The following is an 18,793-nucleotide window of genomic DNA, read 5'->3' as shown; positions in this document are numbered from 1 at the left end:
GATCATCTTTTATCAAAACCGGTTCTTCTATCAAATCCAGCATTCGTGCTGATCTTTTATCAAATTCATTTTTGTACTGGTCCTTTTATCAAATCCAACTTTTGTGCTGGTCCTTTTGTTAAATCCAGCTTTTGGTTTGGTCCTTTTACCAAATTTAGCCTTTGGGTTGGTCCTTTTACCAAATTTAGCTTTCGGGCTGGTCCTTTTGTCAAATCCAGTTCTCATGCTGGTCCTTCAAAATTCAATTCTCATGCTGGTCCTTCAAAATCTAGTTCCCATGCTGATCCTTCAAAATACAATTTTTTGTGTTGGACTTTCAAATCCAACTTTCATGCTGGTTCTTTACCATCCAATTTTCAGGTTGATCTTTTGCAATTTAACTCCATTCAACCTTCAGGTTGATCTTTTTATCAATTTCAACTTGTAACCCTTAGGTTGATCTTTTTATCAATTTCACCTTGTAACCCTCAGGTTGCCAATCTTTTTCAAAGATCTTACCTTCGGGTTGAACCAATTCTCAAAATGACTCAATACTTCCAATCATTTTATTATCTTTTGCAAAGCACCCTTTTTCTAGGGAGAGTTTAAAATAACTCATTCTTTTTGCAACTACTTTCTTTATCTTTTTCGCAAGAACCCTTTTCATTCTAGGATAGATGTGCACTGCTGTGGATACTTTGCATATTCCATGGTTTATTAAAAATTGAGGCCTTAGTTAGGTCATAAGTTGGTGAATTAGATGTTTACATAAAAGTGGTTTTGCGCAAATGCAAAACCTTTCCAATAAGGGTTTCTTCGCCAAACAATATTTTGAATGAGGCAGGGCATTTGGAATTGCTTTAGTGATAGAGAGCAATCACCATTTATACGCTTGTTATAGCGTAACTATATTTAGTAAAAGTAGGAGCCTATGCACATAAGAGCGCGACGACAATGTGAAATGCGTAAGCAAGGCCCAATGGGTGAAACCACATATCGGGCTAAGTAAATTATGAAAAGTAGGAGCCTTGGTGCTATTTAGCGCGACGACAAGATAAAATATATAAGCAATGCCTCGATGATGAAACCATGTATTGGGCTAAGTAAATTGCGGAAAGCAGGAGCCTTGGCGCCATTCAGCTCGATGGCAAGACAAAATGCATAAGCAATATATATATATATATATATATATATATATATATATATATATATATATATAATAAATAGTGAATTAGTCGTAAGGATACACACATTGACACTAAAGCAAGCTTGTGATGTCCTAGAGGGCATAATCTAAAGACTAAGACTCTATGACACCTAGTTTACCATAAATATCAAGCGATAATCACAAGGTTATACACGTGGGCACCAAATCAAGCTTGTGGTGCCCTAGAGAGCATGAACCAAGGACTAAGACCAAATATTATTTTAGAAAGGTATACATGAAAAAAAATTTGCCATACATAATAGTTATTTTCCCAAATAACTTGAAAGAGAGAGATCGATGTGCAAACCTACCAAGAATCGACTGTGATGACTCAATGCGAGGTTGAGGCACTCTTGGGTCATGGCTGACACGTCCATTACGTCTGGTATAGTCACAACCAAGAGTGTCTCTTGCAAAACTTGACAGCTCGACGAAATGTTGAGTTTTAGATAAAAAAATTTTTGACCTAGTTTAGGTCCAACTGGTCAAACCTACCTCAAGTGGGCTAGGCTAGGTCAGATGGGTTAGACCTAGTCAAAAAAATGGTAGAGGGGATCAAACAGTAAGGGCTAAGCGATCTTGTTTCAACTGGATTCGGTCTATGTCAGGTGGGTCCAAACTCACCTCAAGTAGGCTCAATATAGGTCAAGTGGGCTTGACCTAGGGTAAGACCAAAATAAAGGAAGAGAGAGAAAGGCTAACCTGGTAGGTCAAGTTGACTTGACCCAAGTGGGCCCAACTTAGGCTAGGCAGATCCAAGCTCACTGCAAGTGGCTTTAGTTTAAGCTAGAACCAAGAGAGAGGAGAGATAGTGTAATATCCATGATTTTTTTGAGACATTTTCATGAATTTTTGAATTTTTATATTATGCGATAAAATTTAAATTTCTAAATGTTTAACTATAAATGCACTAAAGGGGTTTGTAAAGTTAGTTGAGAAATTTTAAGAATGGATTTTTTTTTTATTTAAAACGTGTTTAACCCTACATGCCTAAAGCTTTTGAAAATTTGAGTTATAATTCGGTAAAATTCAGATTTTTACCCTAGAGAAATTAATCAAAATAAATAATTTAGATGCTTAAAACTTTGAAAATAAACTAATAAAATTTAGTTAGGTGTAAATTTACTTAAATTACATTATTTAGAATTTATGTGAATTTTGAATTAATTTACAAGGTGTTTTAATTTAATTTAGAAAGAATTTAACTTGAATTTTCTGGAATAGATTTCAAAAATCAATTAAAATTTATAAAATGGTAGGAGTCCATAGGTGGGCCCTCCCATCCTATGTGGCATCCTATTTAAAGTTTTCAAATGTTAAAAAAAAACTTAAAATTAAGGTTAAAATCAAAAGTTTCCAAAAATCAAAGAAGAGCTTGAAAAAGTCAAAACTTACCAAAAATTTAAAAAAAAAGAAGCCTCATAAGGGGGGCGGGAGGAGGCGTTAATTTTGGAAGACCCTAGAAGGTCCAGCAAGGGCTGGATCTCCCTTTAGGATTAGGAAAGTAAAGACAAGGAAAAAAGTAAATTAATAAAAAAAGGGTGTTACATTAGTCAACTTGCTTGCCAAGCAAGCAAGTTGCTAATTCATGAGAAATAGTAAGAGGGCTCCTATAGAGGGGTCGACCAGACCTCATGGATATAATATATTAGATATATAGTATATTATATGTTATACATAATACATAGCATATGGATTAAGCTAACAAAAAAAAGGAGAAACAAAAAAAAGTAAAGGGCAATGCCATAGGATTTGAAAATTTAATTTTTTTATCTTGATCAAGGGCTAGAAATCAATCCAACCTTTGACCACTCCTTAGAAAATCTATAAATCTATGGAGGGGCTCACGTCCTGCCATTTTGACTCCCTTTGTTTTTTTTAGCTTTTCTCTCTCCCCCAAATTCTCTTCTCTTTTCCCTTGGTTTTACTCATTTTCTCACCCAAACTCATAGCTTTTTCTCTCTTGGGTCTATAAGAGAACCCTCAACATGACTAAGGAGGGTTTAAGGAAGGAGTCTACGGTGTCGTAGTATGAGTAGAGTAATCAGATCATACGAAAAGACCCATCGACATATATAGGAGCAATTTTTTTGACGAAAAAGGTAGGTGATCTATACTCTACTTGTAAAACAAAAATTATGGTACAAATTTCATAGATTTTTCATGAACATAGACCCTAAACAAACCCTCACACATGTGATGTTGGTATAGAGCTATCAAACCATGGAAAAAGAATGAGTTTCTCAGAGAAAACTCCTCTTAAAAATGTGTTTTGCTTAAAAATAATTGGTTTCTCAGAAAGTAAAACCATAAAATTTTCTAATACGAAGATTTGGCTAATATTTTCATGCAAATTTCAAATTTTAGTAGTATATAATGTTTTGATCCTTCTGTAAAAATTTTATGAATTTCCATGCTCAGAATTTTGAGATATTGCAATTTTAGTTAAATTAGGTTTTTCAAAAAAGATTTCAGTAAATTAGGAAAATCATGAATTTCGTAAGTAAGATCATTAAAATTTTTTATGTAGTTGGTAGAATATATACATGTGGATATTCTGTAACTTTTATAGAGTTTTTGGAGTTTTAATTGCCTGTAAATTTCATGATTTACTTGTTTATTTCATATTTCTACTGAATTAATTTCTGAGAAAATAGTGTATATGAGAGACGGGTCAATCTTCCAGCCAAATGACTGAGGAAAAATATAATTTGTCTCATTTAAAATAGATCATACCTAGATATGAATTTATATTATTGTTTTTTATTAAATTATATCAAAAAATTACGGATATACATATTTTGGTGACCTGGTTTGGGCCCACCCGAATGCATAGACCTAGAAATTACAGTTTTCTGGTCAGACATCCAACCAGTAAAACACTCATAACTCTCTCGTCTAGAGGAGTTTTGATGAACAATTTATTGAGTTGGAAAGCTAACAAAATTTTCTACCTTATGTGAAATTTTGAGCTCTGTTCATGCTCTTAGCACTCTTCTACAATAGTTAAAATATAGTCTTCATACAGAAGAATTTTTATGAATGTTTTGTGCTTAAGAAAAGCTGACGAAATTTTCTATTATCTGTGAAAATCTCAACTTTGTTTACCGAATTTGGAATTTTCTATTAATACTGTAACAGTCAAACAAAATTGAGGGTTTCATAAATTGACACCAATCTAAGGACCAAAACCTAATTTGAGTGTTGATATTTATGTATATCATAAATCCATTTATTTTAATCAATAAACAAAATGTATATGCATGTGAATGTTTGATTTCAAGCAGGTTATGATATGCCTAACCTAAGGCATGAATGAATATAAACTAAATTAAGTATGTTGCCTAAAGAGGGCTAAGTGCACAAAAGCACTAATTAAGGGACCAAAAGGGGTCCAAAGATGCAAGACATATGGTTTAATTGTAAATATTGTTTGGATGCATATATGATCATGCTAAGATGATAATGATGAGGATGATGATGTTGTTTAATATTGCAATTATGAGGATGCATGAACACTTTAATTCTTCATTGTGTTATTTATAAACATGCATGTGCATGAACTTATGTTTAAGAGAATGAATAAATTAATGTTTCACTACTTCAAAAATACATCCATTGCCCAGAAAGTATAAATTAATGTTTTACTCCTTCAAAAATGCATCCATTGCCCAGAAAGTGGTTGAATCTTGATAACAGATTCATTCCTAATGTTGCATGAAAGCCATTAAAATATTCAAGTTAAAACATGTGACATTAAAATAAGGTCTTGTATAGAGAGGGCAAGCAGTACATTTGGCTTCGTGAAACTATGTTTGAGCACAGAAGATTGCTCCTCCCCACCCACGAAGATAGGAAAAACCTCTGCAATAGACTGCACCACAGAGGGTAAAAAAGTCATGAGTGAAAATCTCATGCATTGGGTTGGTGGTGTTAGGAGTCTCTTTCGCTCTTGTCATCCTATACCCGGTCTAGTGAAATGTGCCCAACCAGGCCAAAGTCATCCCTATATGTAAAATACTGTCTGAGCCATGTTCCTAAACTAGTTTTCAGCCTCTGTTGTACCCACAAGACTAATAAGTGATAGTTTAATATATATGTGCATTAGTTAGGCATTGCATGCATCATTTAAGAAAGAATACCTAATTAAAGATAAAAATTTGTTTATGCACTCAACATGTTCTTCATCTGGTAAGTTCATGTATATTAACCGCTCATGCATATTAGATGTTCATGCATTTTAATTGCTTTGAATGAATTAATAGATGCACACTTGTTAATCTTGTTATTTAAAATTTTAAATTTATGAAAAATCTGATGAAATTTCTGCTTCGTATTCTATTTCACAGGTTTAGTATATTTCACTCTATTGAGACATGTTTTGTCTGACTCTATATGATTTTATATTTTTCAGGTAATGAGTAGCTGCTTATATGCAAATGTGGAAGGTTGTGACAGAGACTAAGTCTATCTTTCCTTTGTCTTTACAAGATTTTTGGACTCTGATTTTATATTTCAACTAAATTCAATTCAAGGATAAATGTAATTAAATTTTGAACATATATGGATATTTGATTTATTTTATACATGGTTGATTATTTGTTAAATTTTAAATTTTATAAGTGTATGATTGTAAAAGTTTATGTGAAGTAGCACGTCAAATTTTAGGCCCGATATGTTTTTCCGCTGTTATTTATTAAAATATTTAAAAGCATTTCAAAAAAAAAATTATCATTTTTTGGGTTATAAAAATTGGGGTGTTAGAGATATGAGAGAGGCTAGAGAGAGAAAATGTAGAAAGACAGAAGAAAATTTTTCTAAGGAGAAGTCTCCTCTTATTCATAGAAAACTTGTGGATTTTGGATCCATATGTGGTTTGGTTTCGATCCAGTTAGTTCACCTGATCCAAGATCCAAACTTAATGGAAAAGTAATATAATGACACTCATGTCTCTATGGGCTGGGCGCACTTGATATTTTCAAGAGATATTTATGTGGAGCCCACAAGATATTTTTGTAAGATATTTATGTGGGGCTAGCCAGATATTTTTCTAGGGCCCGAGTATTTTTGGGGTTTCACTGATATTTTTCGAGAAAAAATATAAGTACATCATTTTTTTCGTCTTGACGAGACGAAGCAGATTGACTCTGCAAAATTTCATAAATTTGTCTAGGGAGTTAGTTACGGCTTCTTGACTATTTGAGTATATACGTCATAAGTATAATTGACTTTGTGAAATTCATTTGTTTCTCATCCTGAGTTAATACAATTTTTTTACATAAATACCTCTTAAATTTATTCAAATTTTTTTAGAAAAATACGGATCTTACAAAACTCAAATTTTAGCCTAAATGATGATGACAAGAGTTTAAGAATTAGTGGACAACATATCATTGAATTCAACCAAAGAAGGAAGAGAACGGATGACAAGGTGGATGCCATAATTGAGATGATAGAAGGAACTCATGGCTAGGACAAATGGTAGTAGATTGGGAGCTTTCACTTTCCAATGTGTTAAAGTGTGGTGTTGGGATAACACACCAATCTCAATGCATGCTTTGCTTGTCTGGTAAGAGCAGCTAGTGCATGTCACCTTGTGTTGGGATTTTGCAGGTTCAAAACCCAATGGTATAGTGGTATAAGTGACAGGGGTCTCTTGCCTTGAAAAGAAAAATGTATTGTTTCAGCAACCAAATAGCAAGAGAGTAAGCCAAAACCACAACACAACAATGTTGCCAGTATCGGTGCGTATCATCATGTATCGGTTGCCAGAAAAAATGATACGACCTGAATAGACTATTTTTAATAAATATAAAAATAGTTTAAAAGTAAAATTTAATATTATTTCAATAGCTTTTAACACTTGTCACGTTCTGATTGACACTTAATAATTTTTTAACGGTAGATACACCTGAATCGTTGACCAAAAAGATACCAGTCCAATTCCGATACTGACAACATTGCAACACAACCTCCGATTCGACGCTCTCAAACATAGCCTTAACATTTGTGTCTTGAACCTATATCCGTCCGTGTTTGTAATGGCTATCCATATGATAAATGATATCGTGTGACCCGATCTGCTCTGATGCAAACCTGCATCTGCTACGGTACACAAATTCATCCCGACTTTTTGGAGTTTCAGCCTCATCACCGTCCATTCAAGCAATCAACGGCAGACAGGGGAGCAGGTGATGACGATGACATCATTGTGGGCCCCTGCTGTGAACAGCGCCGTTGAACATAATGGACGGTGGCGATGCTGAAACACTGAATAGACGGTGATTGGCATATCACCGACGCGTTGTCCTACGTTCTCTTTGCGGTTTTCTATTGGCTGGATTTGTTGGAGGCAGCACGAGGAGCCACGTTTACGACAGTGATGCGACGCGAGCCGTCTAGAGTCCCCCTTCCCCTGATTTGACTCATAAGATGAAACCAAACGAACAACCAACATCCCCAAAACCATCAGTGTCTTCCGAAAGAAACTCTCTTTCCGGCAGCGAAACGCGATTTCCCTGAATTCCAAACAGCGGCACCAGAGAAACGGCAGCAAGAGGAGCGAGAGGGAAAGAGAGAGAGAAGGATGCTGCTTCGTGGACCCTTCTTGACCGTCCTCCTCCTCCTCTTCTTCTCATTCCTCTCTTACCACGCTGATTCCATCGACCCCTACAAGGTACGCAATTTCTTGGTTTCGTTCGGTTGGTTCGTTAGTTTGGTTGGGTATGTTAGGCCCTGCAATTTGATGATATATGTTGTGCAATTGTCAATTTGTTTCCGAAATCGTTGTTTTACTTCTTTTTCCCTTTGATCTTTGATCGCGAGTACATCCAGGTAGGTAAAATGGCCTGTGGAAGTCGACATGTCAAACTTATCGAACAATGGATTTTGCGAGCTAATTGTGAAAGTGTTTAGAGAAGTGGACAGTGATGATAGGCTAACAATACATGAAACGACCACATTTAATTCCTCGAAATCTCTTTGTGTTCTTCGCAAGTTTGTCGAGTTAATGACGGGAGGAGGCGGTGTCACAGCCGATGGTGTTTGTAGTGCGGAGTGTTTTTTTCTTTTGGGGGGTTTTCGGGGTGGGGCGGTGGAAGATGTAGCTTGTGATCAGTTTCTTCCGGTGGATGATGTGAGGTTTGATAATAATGGCCCTAGGGGTGCCTGAGAATAGGCTTTGCGACCTTGGTGGATATTCACCACTGCCTCATTTGCGCATATTGAGGTGAAAGGACGCGTCCTTAGCACGGACATGGGGTTCATTGCCTTTGAAGAATTGAAACAACTGTTTTGTAGGGTTATCTGATGTTTTTAAGGAAATTAGCGTCTGGACAGTTGCTCCCTGTTTAATACTTTGTACTTGTCTCTGCTGTCTGTGAAGCTTCCTTGGCCTCTTGGGTACTATTATTTACTTTCTTTCACTTTTTTCTTCTGATAGGCAAGCTTGGGGATAGCACACGTGGGATTCGATCCCAGGACCCCCCTCGGTTATGATAGTGCAACCTAACCATCCAGCTATCTCATTGTACCCCTACTTTCTTTTACCTTGAGATCCATGTTTGTCTGCAAATAATCTGCTATCTTCTCCTGAAGCAGTTACTTGAAGCTGAACTTATTAAAACATATTAAACTTAGTTTTTCAATGCTAAGAAATTGCTGAAATTAATTTATTCTAGGATTGATTTATGCTGTGGGGACGCCTTATTGCCCCTTTTAGAGCCTAGTCCATTCCTGATCTCATTAATTCAGATGCTGACTTGTCAAAAGCCTTAGTATGAATTTCCCATCTCATGTTTTGATACTGGTTTAGGGCTCCGTGGGTGGCCGATTAGACTATAAGATGCTGCTCAATGATGGCAAAGGAGAAAGTAGGTGTAGTGTTTTCAGGTGGTGGTTTGACTGCATGTGTGTAGAAGGGAAGAGATCTATGTTAATGTCACATGGGTGCGGGTACGGTTACGAGTGCGACATGGGTGCGGAGCAATTTCAAAATTTTTGGACACGGGGACACAACTATATATATATATATATAACAACAATAAAACTAGGTCAAAGTTGTGCCCATTAGGGGACACAGTGTTAGAAAATAATATATACGTATATTTGTAATCTTTTTATTTTTTTATTTTTTACTTCTTACTTTATTTTTTTGTTTATTTTTACTTTGTATTTTTTGTTAGTTAATGACAGAATGTGCTGACAGACTGTGCAGCTATACAGTCTGTTAAAGCATTAGAGACGTTAGTCTGCTAATGACAGACTGTGCAGCTGCACATTCTGCTAAAGCATTAGAGACTGCTAAAGACAGACTGTGCAGTTGCACAGTCTGCTTAACTGCACAGTCTGTCTTTAGTCTAAAGACAGACTGTGCAGGCTAAAAAATTAGAGACATGGCTTTTTTAGTTTTTATATGTCTTTTGCCCTTAAAATGGACAAAAATAGACTTGGTCAAAGTTGACTGAGTTCAAAATGTAGATGGACTCGGCCCCGGTGCGTTGACCGAGTCCGACACTTGGTTGACCGTGTTCGCCCTGTGTTCGAAGCCGCACTCGTGTCCGGGTGTGTTGACGCGGGTGCGTCGACCTTATAGCCGAGTCCGTGTGACTTAGGAAGAGATGAAGATGAAGTGGAATCTATGTCACAGGGATTCGGCTAGCAGGGTGCCACACTCATGTCGACGCGACTCGACGCGGGTGCGGTCAACCCGACCCTGGGTGTGTTGACCGTACCTAAGGTCATTTTTGTCCATTTTTTTTTGGATTTTTACAATTTTTTTTTGACCTATGAAATGGGCTGCGGAATTAAAAAAAAATCTTTTGGGGGGGCGCTGCCCCCGTATATCCCCCCGCCAGGGGCGCCCCCCCTGGACCCCCGCCCGCTGACCGTGCAACGGGACCCGCGCCGGGGGGAGCCCCCGGACCCCCTTCCTGCAAGGGCGAAAACAATGAATCAGGCTCCACAACTCATCACTTTCATCTTTGGGGACAACCATATAGGATAAAAAAATGGTAAAAAGTAAGTTGGGCATAAATGTCATGGACCTTAACAACTACCATACATTCATACATATATAGACTATACATGATATATATATATATATATATATATATATATATTATTTTTTTTACATTTTTGCCCCTGCCGCACCCCTGCACCCGGGTTTTTTGGAAGTGCCGAATCCCCGCACCTGCACCCGCACCCGCACCCGCACCCATGTGACATAGAGTGGAATACAATATGCATAGGACTCTACATGTCATAATTTGCAAAAGTTATGGTACATGGTGTGTGTGTGTGGGGGGGGGGGGGGATGAGAGAAGAAGAGATCTTAGAATGGAATGATAAGGATAAATGCATGTTGCTGTTGATGGGTACAATCAAGTGTTTTGATCAACCTCAAAAAAGGCACATTATGAAGGATAAAAATACAACCTTGTTGATGAACTAAATGTAATGTTAATATAAACTAAGAATTTTCAAATTTAATAAATATGTACTATTCAGAAAAATAAAGCCAATTCTGTCAAGGGAAGTTTGTACTTTTTAAAATGGTAACATTTTGCAAGAGGTACTTGCCATATGAACCTTCTCATGGTTGGAAAACTTCTCAAGCACTCAAAGAGTGATATTTGAAACAAGATGTATTGTAACTTGTTTTGAAAAACAAATATGTGAGGTCCATCTAATGGCAAGGAAATTATTGGTGAAATGCAAAGTTTTCCAAGATCTCATCATACAATGGGTTTCATAAGGATATGAATGTCTAGAGTAATATAGTTCTGGATGATTGGCATTTTAGTTGTAAAGTGAAAAGGATCCAAAATAAATTACCTAAAATTTTTTGACAAAAAAATTTGAAAAATAGTAGTATCTTACAATATGACATGTATCGTATGATATGGTCCAATACACAATGTTTTCTGAGTCAGGGGGGGGGGGGATATATTGTATTGCATGAGCTAGTGATGCTTTCACTCCCCTCCCATCCTATGTAGTCAAAAGCGCTAGGCGGTGCCTAGTCGGTAGACCCCTAAAAGGACTAGTCGAGGACTAGGCGGGACTAGTCGAGGACTAGGCAGGACTAGTCGGTACCCCAATTAAATATAAAAAGTACACAAAATATATATAAAAATATGTTTAATTCTTTTACTAATAAGATGATTTCATTACACAAGTACAAAATTACACAAGATTTCACAAAATATATTGATATACATAACCAATATATATATATATATATATATATATATATATATATATATATATATTTACAATTATTCATATAAAGCCCGTTTAAAAAAAAATCGTGTCGGACACGTGCCAGGCACGTGTTAGACACATGCTGATGCCGGTCTGCGGTAGCGGACCTGGATCGGATCCGGGCCCGACCTCGACCTGGACCTATAACCCGACTTCTCGAAGGATTGAGAGCCTGCGTCTTTTAAAGACAAGACGCAGGTGGTGAGGCGAGGGGCAAAACCCTCGCCCCTTCTCTCTCTCTCCTCTCTGCCTCCCGTCCCCATCTCACATCCCCCTTCATCTGCGGCCACCGACGACCGGAGTCGCCGGCAACACTCCACCTTCGCCGCCTCTTCTCCTATCCGGCTGCCACTGCCGTTGTTCTCCTCCCGTCTCTCATTCCCGTTTTCGCCGGCGACCCCCTGTCCTCGTCGCCCTCTCCCCCTTGTGTCCGGTCGACGCCACCACTGTCGCTCTGCTCCCTCTCTGTGGCTCGTCCAACCATCGCCACCTATGACCGGCGACAGGAAGACATCAGTGACAACGTCATCGTCCCCCTTCCTCTTCTCGTTATCTCCCCCTCTCGTTCGACCACCGACTGTCATCGCCCTTGCTCCAGCAGCTCGGCCAATGTCCCCGGCGCCATCGCCTTCACCTGTGCCATCCGTGGACTCCCCCGTCGCCGCAGTCTTCCCAAGTAAACCCCATCCCTTTTCTCCCTTTTTTCCCTGTTTGTTGTCGGTGGACCAGAGCCACCATCGTGGGTGGCTCTGGGTCTATCAGGAGGGTGGTGCCGAGCACCCCTCCTCGCTGTCTCCTTCTCTTTTCTTCGTCTCCCTCGACCCTCTTGTTCAGGTGTCGGTGGACCAGAGCCACCATCGTAGTGGCTCTGGGTCTGCCAGGGAGGGAGGTGCTGAGCACCTCCCCTCATTCTTTCCCCCTCTCCTTTTCGGCAGGCAACAGGGCTGCCTTCTGCGTCGCCTCTTCTCTCGGGCGTAGGGCTTCCGGGGAAGGGGCTGCTCGTGCCTTGGTCGCCAGTGTGGCAAGGCCCCCTCTGCCTGCCTCTTGTTCAGGCAGGTCGCCAGGGGCTGAGCCCCTGCCACCTCCTTTCTTCTGGATCTCGGTAGGTCGGAAAGGGTCGAGCCCGTGCCACCTCCCTGAGTTCGGGAACGACGGCAGGGGCCAAGCCCTGTCGCTGTCTCCCTCTCTTTTTCCCGTTGAGTGGGCAGGGGTCGAGTCCCTGCCACCTCCCTGTGTTCAGATGGGTCGCCAAGGGCCAACCCCTACCGTCTCCCTGCACTCTGGTTGGCGGGGAGTGGTCGAGCCCTCCCTGTTCCCCTCTTCACTCTCTCTGCTTTTGTTGGGCAGACAGGGGCCTAACCCCTGTCTCTGCTCCCTTCCAACAAGCAGGGGACATAACCCTTGCCTCTGTGCCCTTCCACAGGGTTGGCATGCAGGGGAAGTCCCTGCCTCTGCACCTCTGAGCCTCCTAGCCCTCTCTGCTGTTCGGGCATGCAGGGAGCAAGGCTCCCTGCCTTTGCCACTGCTTGTTGTCGGTGGTCAGCAAGGCCCTGTCGGGGGGGCCTTTGCTGTTCCAGCAGGCCGGGAACTTAGGGCACCCTGCCTTGCTGCCTTTGTTGTTCTTCTGCAGGGAGCTGAGCTCTCTGATCGGTGCGGTACTGCTGCAGGTTTTATCGGACCTGCTTCTCGTTTGTATTTTGGCATGCTAACGCTTTTTACACTCGCTGGTTGAACGGTGGAGCCGGCTCGCTCTCTTTAGCTTGAGCTCGTGCTTACCTATGCCTGTGGCGTACGAGACCCGCAACCCCTCAAGGTAGGGGATTCTTACGTAAAAGGACAATGAACGGATAAATGCTAAAATAAGAAAAGATAACTAAAAATGAAAGATGACAATGATATATGTATACATATAAAATATATACGTAAGTCTTTTAACTCAAGGACGCGGTTTCGCGATCCTTGTCCTCTTTACTTTTCTTGCACTTTTCTTTTCTGTTGCCGCCGCGCTATATGTACTTAGGATTTTAATTCAAGTCTTTACATTTCATGTCTTTTAATTCAAGGACGTGGTTTTGCGATCCTTGTCCTCTTTATCTTTCTGCACTTTATTTTGTTGTTGCCCCGCGCTTTATGCGCCATAGCTTTTTACTTGTCTTTACTTTGTTGTTGCGCTTTATGTGCTTTGGCTTTTGCTTCGCATTTACTTTCTGTTGCCCCACGCTTTATGCGCCAAGGCTTTCCTTTCTGTATGTTCTTATTTTGCATATTATTTGCTTGCATGTCTGTTTAGCCGAGGTACGTTTCGTATCTCGTGCATTGTCTTGTGTACTCATTTGCTTGCGTGTTTAATCTGGCCGATGTACGGTTTCGTATCTCATGCATTCCTTTGAGTGTTCACGTATCTGCTTGATTGATTAGCTGAGGTACGATTTTGCACTTTGTGCACTGCTTACGAGGTTTGCGCTCGACATGCAGTTTCACACTTTGCAGATCGATCGTACTCTATCGTCGCACTGTAACGTGCACAGGCTTGCTCTTGTTTAGCTTACTCTCACTAAGCGCAACTCCGAGCGTATTTCAACTTGTTCATTTGTCTTAAAAGACACGATGCACACTTATGCACTTGGTTCTTAAAAAAGGATGACTTTTAGGCATCAACCTATTTTCGAAACGTATAGTTTTTTAAAACAGATTTGGAAAGCCTTTTGTGAGATAGTGGTTGGATCTCCCAAATCGATGTATTTGGGGGAAGTGTTTACAACTTCAATTTGCGTATCCGATACAACTCAGATAACCTTGTTTAAGAGCATCTGCATGTGAAGGTTCTGTTGAGGAACCTGCGCTATTACTAGACCGATGCTACGTCACCTTTGAGGTGAAACCTAGTCTCTATATTGGTGATGTAAATCAATTCATGAGCCTCATATCGCCATTGATGATACAACCTTTTCTTTCACTGGCAGCATATTGGAGTAAAACTGGACATGAAGAGAGTCAACTGGGCTTCTGTTTATAGGCAAAGTTGTCTAAAAGATAGAACATGTACAGAAAACTAGAATTAGAATGTAAAAGAAAAAGAAATATCTTTGAAATGTTCCAGTAATTTCAAAGGGTTCCTGGTTGGCAATGAGAATATTTTATGTATTTGGATATTTGTATTGCATATGCTACAACTTCCTTATGACTCAAATAGAAAGTTGATGTGTTATTTTGATCAGTTTATCTTGTTCTTCTGGTGACTTGTACTGGTGCTCTTGTATCCATGTTGATGATATGCTTAGAAGGAGAACTTGATTATCTGAAAATATTGTTTCAGGTTCTTGGTGTTGACAAGAAGGCAAGTCAGCGTGACATTCAGAAAGCTTTTCATAAGTATGTGATGCCAAAAAAGCCCACCTCTACACTTTTATTCCTCAAGAAGAGCTTATAAATTGCATATGCATAAGTTGCAAGTCTCTTCCTGGACTTTTTTTTTCCTTATGAAATCTAATATGTGCCTGTTTTCAGGCTCTCCCTCCAGTATCACCCTGATAAGAACAAAGATAAGGACACACAAGCAAAGTTCGCAGAAATAAGCAATGGTTGGTATATCCTACAGTTGGTTGGTTGTTTTTCACTTTTCAGTATGATCATCTATGTCATACAGATGTGTTAAAAAGGCCGCTGCTATCGCGTCGACATGACGCAGGTGCAGGTGCGGCACCCGGTGCAGTCAAATACCTCTGAGTGCGGTCAACCCGCACCCCGAGTTATATTTCTCCAAAATGAACTCGGTCAACTTTGACATCTTTTATTATGATACATAGTTGGGAAAGCATGCTGTCAAACAAAGTGCAAGTATACTTATTTTTATACATCTTTTATTTTGATAGTATCCAGAGGGAATGGTATTGATGGACCACTGCATTACTTTTATATAAGAAAGAGAGATAATGCCCATATTAGTGTGGATATCTGTTAAAGGTTCCAATAAGATATATAAAATATTATACATTATATTGACTGCGGCATTCAACAGATTCTAGACCTTTTTGGTGACCTCAGAATGCTTTATGCATTTAATAAAATGCAGTTAGTGGTTATTGATAACTATCTTGAGGGTTTATCCCGTCACCTATTATTTGCTGAGATCTTCAAGTGATTGTGTCACATGGATGCTTCAAGCAATTTTGGTTGGTTGTAAAAGGTGGGAAGAACAAAGAAAAGCTTGATGTGAAGAGAATTCCTATCCTTCATTTACGCTACTCGATCTCCGTATATAGTGGGGAATGCCAGGGTTCTAAACCAGCTATCTCCGTATATAGTGGGGAATGTCAGGGTTCTAAACCAGCTACACAGATATCAATGCCATGCAGATTCGTGACACAAGTACATGGTTTTTATGAAAATTTTGATGAGGACACCTATTTTTAGTATAATATATTTTGATATATTAATATGTAAAAATGCATTTCTTAAGGGTAAGTATATGTATTAAGGATTATATACGAACATTATTAAGAAAAAAATAGACAAATAACTATACAAATAAAAAACACAGAAAACTATCATAAAATGTAGTGATTTACATATACTTGTGCAACTTATGGGGTATTTGCGAAGACAACCTGTGAAATATTACAATTACATGTCTAAGTTTGCTTCCATGTAAAGACTACTGCCTCATTCCATCTCTGTTAAGTTAACCTTGGGTAACTTGTGGTTAACTGAAGTAAAATATATATATCTATATATATATACATGCTAAAATGGTTTTTGGCTTTTCTGTTGCTCTTTTCGCGATTCCAACCCCATAGATGTGTTTGGCATGGTCAATTTACTAGGAATTGAAACCAAGATCATGTGTTTTTGATGAAAAACGATATTTGGAGACTTGAAAATTTATAAATATTTTGGACCATTGATTTTTCGAACCTTATAAAACCCACCCATGTGTTGGAATAGAATGCTCGAAGAGCTGATCCCTGTGAAATCAAGTATGTAAATCACATCTGTACATTCAGAATTAAAAACAAAAAACAAAAAACAAAAACAAAAACAAAAACCAATTTAACATGTTTTGCATCTCTCTCTCTCTCTCTCTCTCTCTCTCTCTCTATATATATATATATATATGAGTGCTTCTATGGTGATACTGTATGATCGTAGCTTATGGTGGTGCATGAAAAAGGTGCAGGATCCGACCCGATCCATGTCACCGTCCATGTATGTAAAGATGTATTTTAGTTATCGGGTCTGGATATATATACCAGACCCGACCCATAGTGTAATATAAGCTTAAATACATGTTTAGGTCACGATTTCTCCGCAGCCTCTCTTTTCTTCTTCTCTTCTCTTTCTCACAAGACAGGTACAAGAGAAAAACTTACATGGTATCAGAGCCAAGATCCACGTAGGGTTTGAAGTGGCTTCCAAAAAGGTGCGACCTGACTATTTCAATCAAGAAAGGTTCTTATTCCTTCCACCTCTTCTCTTAGTTTTTTGGAAGGATTCACGTTTCACGTGAATCCCTAAAATCAACCCATCTGCTTCTTCGTCTGGAACATTCAGATCTGGTTGTGTTTTTGCACCAGATCTGAATCACTTCACCTTCTGTATTCACGTGAATCCCTAGTTTCACTTGAATCCCCAAAACCGACCCATCTTCTTCGTCTGAAATACTCCACCTCTGCATATTCTTATTTTCTCACTTAAACCGAAATATTCAGATATGTGCGTGAGATTGCATCAAATCTGATATATTAAGTCTCTGATTGGTTTTCCTTTTATATACTGTCCAATTTTTTTATATCAGATTTCTGATCTACATCTAATCCATCTAGTGGCTGCAAGACATTCCTCCTTTTTATCAATCTGATATTCGTATATCCCATCCTCTGTTGATATCATGCTCATTTGTGTTCTGTCTGAAAACACAGTCAAATTTAAATTCAGTTCAACGTGAGTTGTTCAGAACTTGTTATCGTGTTAATCATAAACCCCATAAATATAACAAATTTTTTTGGATCTGGTTCTCCTTTTGAATCTGAAAATTTCTGATCACTAGTTTCTCGAAAGTTGCACAGCCGAAAAAAAAAAAGGGCGATCAACAAATCTCTCTGGCTGTAGACTGGGCACTTCGTGAATACTTTCCTGTTAAATTTTTTTTTTCATGGATCTTCATTCCTCTTCATCCAATCTTTCCTCAAGTTTTCTCATTCAACTCGTTTCTGAAAAGTTAACTACCTCAAACTTCTTGATTTGGAAGAGGCAAATTATTCATTTTATAAGGAGTCAAGGTCTCTTAGGTCACCTTGATGGAACCACTCCCGTCCCACTCGAATTTGTTACGAGAGAAGAAAAAGACGACAAAGGAGTAAGTTCAATTGTGTATGTCAAGAATGTTGACTACCTCAACTGGGAAAAGAAAGATCAATTAGTGGTTGCATACATCACTTCCACCTTGTCCCAAGAGGTCCTTGTTGCCATCCCCGACAACTGTACTGCTCTGCAACTTTGGGAAAAATTGGTTCAAACATATTCACAAGTTTCACATGCGAGAATGGTTTTTCTCAAGAGGGAATTCCAGATGTTGAGAAAAGATTCCATGACCATCATGGAATATCTGAACAAGATGAAGACTATCACAGATCAACTTGCAGTTATAGGATGCGCGGTGAATGACAACGATATGGTACAACAGACTCTAAGTGGATTGGGATCCGACTACAACATGATCGTCACTTCCCTATTATGTCTCCCTGCTCTTCCTACCTTTGATGAGTTGCGAGCAAAATTAATTCAGTATGAGATGACTCTGAAAGGGTTCTTTGAGGAATCTCATGTTCACACAAATTCTCAAAAAGTTTTTGCCACAGGGGTGTCTTATGGTAGAGGACGCGGACGAGGAGGACAAGGACGAAGTGGACACGGAGGGCGTGGTTTGCTTCCCACTCCAAATATGTTAGCTCATGCGCAGGGGTCAAGATCCATTCCTACCTGCTTCCTTTGTAATAAAAAGGGGCATATCAAGGCGAATTGTTGGCATAATCCAGAGAATAAAGGAAAGGGTCCACAGACAGAAAACAAAAGGAAGTTCTCAAGCAGTGGAGAGATTAAAGATTTGTTGATATCTGCCTTGTCAGAGTTGAAATTGAAGCAGAGCGATGAAGGCACCTGGTTTGTCGACTCAGGGGCAGCGACTCATGTAACAGGTGATGCAGGTAAGATTTCTAACTCCATTCCTTATTTTGGAAAAAGTAAGATTGTCACTGGAGATGGATCCCACCATCCTGTTTCTCATGTTGGAAAAACTGTCATTCCCATGTCACATTCCACTCTTACTCTTTCTGACGTTCTTCATGC

General features: G+C 39.2%; 1 protein-coding gene across 1 annotated transcript in view; it reads left to right on the top strand.

Annotated features, from left to right (window-relative positions):
* Positions 1–7,641: 7,641 nt before the first annotated feature.
* ATERDJ3A (DNAJ heat shock N-terminal domain-containing protein) overlaps positions 7,642–18,793 on the top strand; it is a 47,631-nt gene continuing 36,479 nt past the window's right edge. Inside the window, exons 1-3 of the mRNA XM_090015525.1 lie at positions 7,642–7,862; positions 14,766–14,821; positions 14,957–15,030. Coding sequence (XP_089871651.1) covers positions 7,773–7,862; positions 14,766–14,821; positions 14,957–15,030 — 220 coding nt within the window. The 5' untranslated portion in view covers positions 7,642–7,772. The remainder of the gene's footprint in view (positions 7,863–14,765; positions 14,822–14,956; positions 15,031–18,793) is intronic.

This window comes from Nuphar pumila, chromosome 8 (genome assembly GCF_984573655.1).
Source record: "Nuphar pumila chromosome 8, dmNupPumi1.hap1.1, whole genome shotgun sequence".
Lineage (NCBI taxonomy): Eukaryota > Viridiplantae > Streptophyta > Magnoliopsida > Nymphaeales > Nymphaeaceae > Nuphar > Nuphar pumila.
This window is presented reverse-complemented; position numbering and strand designations above follow the sequence as displayed.